The 6490-nt window shown below is 36.1% G+C and overlaps 1 protein-coding gene across 1 annotated transcript; it reads left to right on the forward strand.

The window, feature by feature from the left end:
• The first annotated feature begins 336 nt into the window (after positions 1-336).
• Positions 337-1655, forward strand: LOC111882193 (bZIP transcription factor 53). The gene is made up of 2 exons (XM_023878542.2): positions 337-487; positions 621-1655. The coding sequence occupies exon 2, from the start codon at positions 955-957 to the stop codon at positions 1387-1389; it is 435 nt and encodes a 144-aa protein (XP_023734310.1). The 5' UTR covers positions 337-487; positions 621-954; the 3' UTR covers positions 1390-1655.
• Positions 1656-6490: the final 4835 nt, after the last annotated feature.

The following is a 6490-nucleotide window of genomic DNA, read 5'->3' on the forward strand; positions in this document are numbered from 1 at the left end:
GTCAAAACCTACCTAGACATTAAAAAAAAATTACAAATTTTATGTTTTTCAAAAATGTTTAATTTCTCAATTAAATGTATCATAAATCAAAAGTATAAAACGAGTTGCATTTATTATTCCAAGTTAACTAGGAAACAACTTCAAAATTACAAAAGATAACATCATACAAAATTCATTTTTTTTGTTTGTCGGTTTACTTGATTATTCAAATAATGTCATAATATAATTATAATGTACACCTAACTTATCTATATAACTAAAGTGAATAAAATAGTGTTAATAATGTAGGGGTTGTTTTTGAAATTATTAAATCCGGAAGGTTTTAATTATAGAAAAGATGGAGTGCAAATCTGGCTTTGCAATTAAAATAATACAGAAATTTCTCGGAACCTGCGATTTTATCCCTATAAAACCACGATCCAAACGCTTTGCAAACCTTCTTTGGCCCATCTTTTGGCTCGCCCACCTACCGTCGTTTCTTCCCCAGGTATGTTTTTCTCTCTCGTTTTCATCGTTATCTTCTTATGTTCATTTTGATTTGATTTTGCCCTGTTTACTTTGTTTTAATTTGTTTTTCATCGATCTGATTCTGCTGTCTTTGTGTTTCTGGATCCTTGCAGATTTTTTGAGCTGGCTTCTTGTTGTTCTGATCAGAAAATTATCTGAATTTGCTCTGCTTCTTCGATTACGTATAGGGTTTATCTGAGGTTTGAACCGGAATCAATTGGTTAGATGAGTCCTACTTATTCATGACGTATGCTATATTGATGCACCGGATCCGAATTCTCCACTCTTTTTCCGTTGTTTTTCTCTACTGGTTTCACGAGCTTTCATGAATTGCCCCTTCGTGTTCTGATTACTTATTCAATTCCTTTAATTATTTATTGTAACCGAATCAATTTTGAAACCTAAAACCACCAACCACCGATTGTACAAATTTCCCCTGAGATTTCGATGGCATCACCGCAACCTGCCAATACGGGGTCTGATGGAGATCTCCGGTATGCAAACCTTGATGACAGAAAAAGAAAGAGGATGATATCAAACAGGGAATCTGCTCGCAGATCTCGTGCAAAGAAGCAACAACGCTTGGATGAATTGCTTGGTGAAATCAACCAATTGCAGAATGATAACAACAAAATAATGCGGAAGATTGATGGAGCAACACAGGTGTTTGTTGGTGTTGCATCTCAGAATAACGTTCTGAGAGCCCAGCTTAGTGAACTGACAGACAGATTGCACTCCTTGAACTCAGTTCTGCATATTGCTCAAGAGGTTAGTGGTCTGGCTATGGAGATCCCTGAGATTCCTGATACCTTGCTGGAACCATGGAAGCTTCCTTGCCCAATTCAGCCAATAACAGCATCATTCAACATCAACATGTTCTAGCATCGATATCTTCCATCTGTCTTGTGGTACTCCTACTCCTTCCTTTCGTCCGAGTTTGTTTTTATGTCCTTTCGTGGTGCTTATCTCGTTAGTTTAAGTAAGTATGTTTGTTATTTAGACAGGTTTATTGTTATTGGATGTATGCTTGTTTACATTTGGGACTATTACTACTTTACTTTTTCTCGCTGTTATTATTGTAGTGCTGTGTAATATCTGGTGACATAGAACCCCTTAGATATGGGTTGGAATTGAATCTCTCTTTGTGATTGGTTTGGGTATAATGCTTTAAATATGTAGCCTACAAAAGGTAGGAGTGAATGCAATAATCATATAACATTGACATCCCTTTGATATTTAAGAATTTCAACTCGCAATGTAAATAAGAATGGTGGTAATTTGGTGAAGCTGATTTTTGTAGCTTCGTATTAATTCATTCTTAGGTCTTATATTTTAATATTTTTCTAAAAGATAGGTTTTTTTATCGTAACATTTCATAGACAAAAGGTCTTTGTGTTTGTCAAGAGCTAGAGAGGTACTATAATGGATTTATAGTCTGAATGATTTAGAAAAAGCTTGAAGGCTTTGAATCATGTATGAATAAAAATATGATGGTTTGTTAGACATCTAAATGATAAAAATAACCATTCTAAATCTTAAATGTTTTAACTTATAAAATATCTGAACCAACTTGTTAAAATTTTATTAAAAAATATATATATATAAAACAAACAATAAACACATATTCAAGTAGATGAAAATAATTTATTCACAATATTGTTTTAAGAATATGTAAATTGTTTATGATCTGCATTAGAGCATCTATTATAATGTTTTAAGAACAGATTATTTCTTCTTTTAGCTAACAATACCTTAACATATTTGCCAATCTTTTCTTATATAATAAAGCTCTCTTTATGAATTATGAGAGAACCTTCTATTATGTTTGTCATTCCTAACTCTTGTTCTTGGACCAATGACTTGTTTCTGATATTGCCATCTCTACTTTCTAAAGAACCATAAGAAATTTCATGAATAATAAGAAAAAAGTTCCATACATTAGAAATTCAGTGAAAGTTCTATACATTAGATTATCACCATCAGCAATGCACTATCTGAGATGACAACGTGACAGTGTACAGATCTGGTGGAGGGAGGAAACTAGAGGGTGGAGTCGGCTGAAAGAGGGAGTCATGGTCTCAATTTTGAACTTATGATGGGAGATGGTTGTAGGCATAGATAGGCTCCAAAAAGATTGTCGCAGATGATTACACAGCAGATAAATAATATATATATATATATATATATATATATATATATATTTTAAACAACTAGTCTACTTTTTATCTATTTCTCATACAATCAAATTCAATTTGGTAAAATTTACACATACTACACATCCACAAATCACATTAGATACAACACACATACACAACAACAATATTTTTATTTATTTGTGGGTAATAAGCCTAAAATAAGGACCACTAGTTTTGAATCTTTGAATGGATTCAATCAATACTCTTTCATTTATATTGATCATGACGTGCTCCACGTATTGAGAAAGTCTTTATTTATTTATTTTATTTTCTTTCTATATCTTCTGTTATTTCTTTTTGGTATAAGTTCAACATGTACTTTCTTTTGATAAATGAGAAACATTGAATACCTTTTATGGTATAGAGCTCCAAACTTCTCTTTTTTCTCTCTTTTGATAAATGAGAAACATTGAATACCTTTTATGGTATAGAGCTCCAAACTTCTCTTTTTTTTTTCTGTTTCGTTTTCCATGATGAGAATTTTACAGATTACAAATTTCAACTCTGTTTTAAAACTCCAAATATCATTTATCAGTATAATACTTGATAAAGATAACTATCTGTTGTGGATAACAACAATTATTTATGCCAAACTTTTGAGCTTGAAACTCACATTCTAAACCCATCCCCTCCAAAAGTTCGTGTTGTTCCTACTATTGAAAACCAAGTTGCTACAACCGAGCCCAACCCATATTACACCACATGGAAGAAACGTGATCGATTAGTCATGTTATGGCTCTAGTCTACTCTCTCTGAGAGAACCTTGGCCCTTGTGGCTTGTTCTTCTTGGCGATGAAACCCAGTTGCAGTCTCTCTCTCCAAAGGCTCTCTCACATTGATGGAATACACAACGAAAAAGAGAACCATCTTCGATTCTCTAGCCGAAGGCCTTAACCCAATTTCTGAAGAAGACCTCATCTATCATATTCTATCTGGTCTAGATTCTTCTTATGGCATATTCACAACAACTTTTATGATGAAGACAAACAATGTTACTGTTGATGACCTCATTGGCCTTCTTCAAGAGGAAGCTCGTCTGGACTAAGAACATGCTCGTTCATCTACCACCATTGTTGTCTCAGATACAATTACAATTGGATCTATTTCCTTGACTACCAACCGCCACCCTCATCACTCCACTTCTTCCTCATCCAAGTTAGGCTTCAACTACACTCTACAAAATCGAACCATGATTCTCGCCTACACCAACTCCATTGCCAGCTATGTAACAAACCCGATCATGAAGCTATTGACGGTTGGTACCGGTCAAATCAGATTGCTTGTCCCTCTTGTCGTCCACCTCCAAAATAACAAATCAACCTTGCTCAATTCAACAGTCCATCTACCGTAGTTGATTCGTCAGTATTTCGATTTTGGCGCCTCCGACCGTGCTTCCCTGGACCTTCAACATCTGAACATTAGAGAACCCTACCATGGGTCGGAATGACTCCAAGATTTTTATTTCTCATACGGGTTCATCTGTTCTTTCTCATATAAAGTTGCCTAATATTTATTGAAAGATACAAAGTCCAGTTAATGGTTCAAGGCTATAGTCAAGAGGAATGTGTCGACTATTTTGTGACATTTAGCCCGTTTATCAAACCAACCACGATCTGTTTGGTTCTCTCCATTGCTCTCTCCAAGGGTTGGTGTCTCAAACAATTTGACATCTATAACATCCCACAATTTATGACCAAAATTTTCATTTTTAAATAAATAGTTATAAAACTAGTAGTCTGAACATCAATAGTGTCAACTCATTTCATAAACAAAAACAATATTTCAAATAACCAAAACATGTCATTGAAAAATAATATCAGAGTACAACTCCCAAAGATCTTATAAAGCGGAAACCATAGTGTGATGCGTTGCGATCATGCCGGCTACTTTCCTTTCGAAGAAGAAGTACCGGAAACCAAAACTGAAAACCGTAAGCACAAAACTTAGTGAGACTATAAGCTCCTAACCATATACAATTTTAAAAGCATACACATAGCAAGTTCCATATAATCAACAAGGCTCAAATATCAGTATAACATGACTAACATATTGGGGAACTACTTACTTGGCTCGGCTGATTACGCGCGTTGCATTCTCATCTTTTCATTTCCTTTTGAAAACCCCTTTTTATGTTACTTTTGAAAACAGTTTTACCATTTCCTTAGTTTGAGTCCTGACACACTCGAGAGTGTGCCCGAATCCCTCAAACCAAGGCTCTGATACCAACTTGTAACAACCCAAATTTTACAAAGAAATTTTTTCATTTTAATTAATCAAACACATTTGCATAAATCATGAAATCCCAACACAATTGTTTTCAAATCCATATTCATTACAATTTTATTTTTAAAACATTAGAGTGTCGCCAAACCATATCAGTGAAAGAGAGATAGGGTGCACGCTGCGCCATCACGCCTTGCCCTTGCCCTTGCCCTTGGGCTCAGATGTACCTGAAACAAATCAATAACCTGTAAGCGAAATGCTTAGTGAGTTTCCCAGAACATACATACAATCGACATATACATATCATGTTAGCTATTAAAGCTACACACATATCACATATGCCATGCATGCATAAAACCTGTAAGAATTCCATGGACTACCCCATATGGTCTTTACCTAAGAATGCCATGGGCTACCCCAAATGGTCTTACATCCAATGCCATGGGCTACCCCACATGGTCTTTACCTAGTAATGTCATGGGCTACCCCACATGGTGTTACATCTAATGCCACAGGCTCCCCCTGGGGTCTTCCATGCAAAACACACAATCACATATCATATCAAATCACGAAATGACTAACACATATATCATAATCACGTAATGGGCTGGCCTTGGTGCCTTAGACCCATGGGTGTGGTGAGAATACTCAACTTTGTCTGCTAAATAAGAAAGTTTCTTTCCTAACAGTCTGTAAACTCCCGCTCTGAATAATAATATTAATCAATGTCAGGACCTTACTTAATCAAAAGAAACCCAAACTCCAAACCCTTCCATGAGGCCCAACTACCATTTCCTTGTTAATGGGCCCAAAGTCCAAGTCCAAGATCATTAATGGGCCTTTTGGCCCAATAAGGCCTAATTAAAATGTCCATGGCTAATAACAGATGATATAACTCATAATTCCCAGAATACAACCATGCCTAATAACCAAATGAGGTCCAAAGGCTCAAAGGCCCAAAACAGATTCAGGCCCAACTGAGATGCGTACGCTTGGCATACCGTCCTGGTACACACAACGTACTGGGGTCTTGGGACTACGTGCAACGTACATTGGGTTACACCTAGCGTACTACCAGATTAAGCACTTTCTCCATTAAGTGCTTAATACTCGGTCCCTTTATGTCCAAAAGCCAGATCTAAGTTTCTTAAGACGTCCTAAGGCATAAAGTTGGCAACTTTATGCCTTTGCATGCCTCATATACACCCAACACCTCCATTAAGACCTTTCCAAGGTCTTTAACCCATGCATGAGGCCAAAACTCCCACCAGGACTCCATTTTTATGATACTAAAGGACCAAGGGATGTCACAACCCCAAACCAAGGATGGCGGAAACGTCCGGGGGTGGAGGACTTCATGTATAGTATCACAACAACGATGTATAATAGTGCTCAAAGTACAAACAACCAACATAGATATAATTGAAAAGGTTACATCGTAGTATACGTTTACATGTTTCTAAATCAATTACATTATGTTGACAAAAATGAAATGTTTGACGCCTTAGCGTTCCATCCTCAAAAGCCGTTGGCTACCTGTTTTATGGATTCCCTGAGAATACAAG

Source organism: Lactuca sativa, chromosome 8, assembly GCF_002870075.4.
Source record: "Lactuca sativa cultivar Salinas chromosome 8, Lsat_Salinas_v11, whole genome shotgun sequence".
Classification (NCBI taxonomy): domain Eukaryota; kingdom Viridiplantae; phylum Streptophyta; class Magnoliopsida; order Asterales; family Asteraceae; genus Lactuca; species Lactuca sativa.

Coding starts and splice junctions, on each gene's coding strand:
- LOC111882193 (XM_023878542.2), top strand. CDS start 955: ATGGCATCACCGCAACCTGCCAATACGGGGTCTGATGGAGATCTCCGG.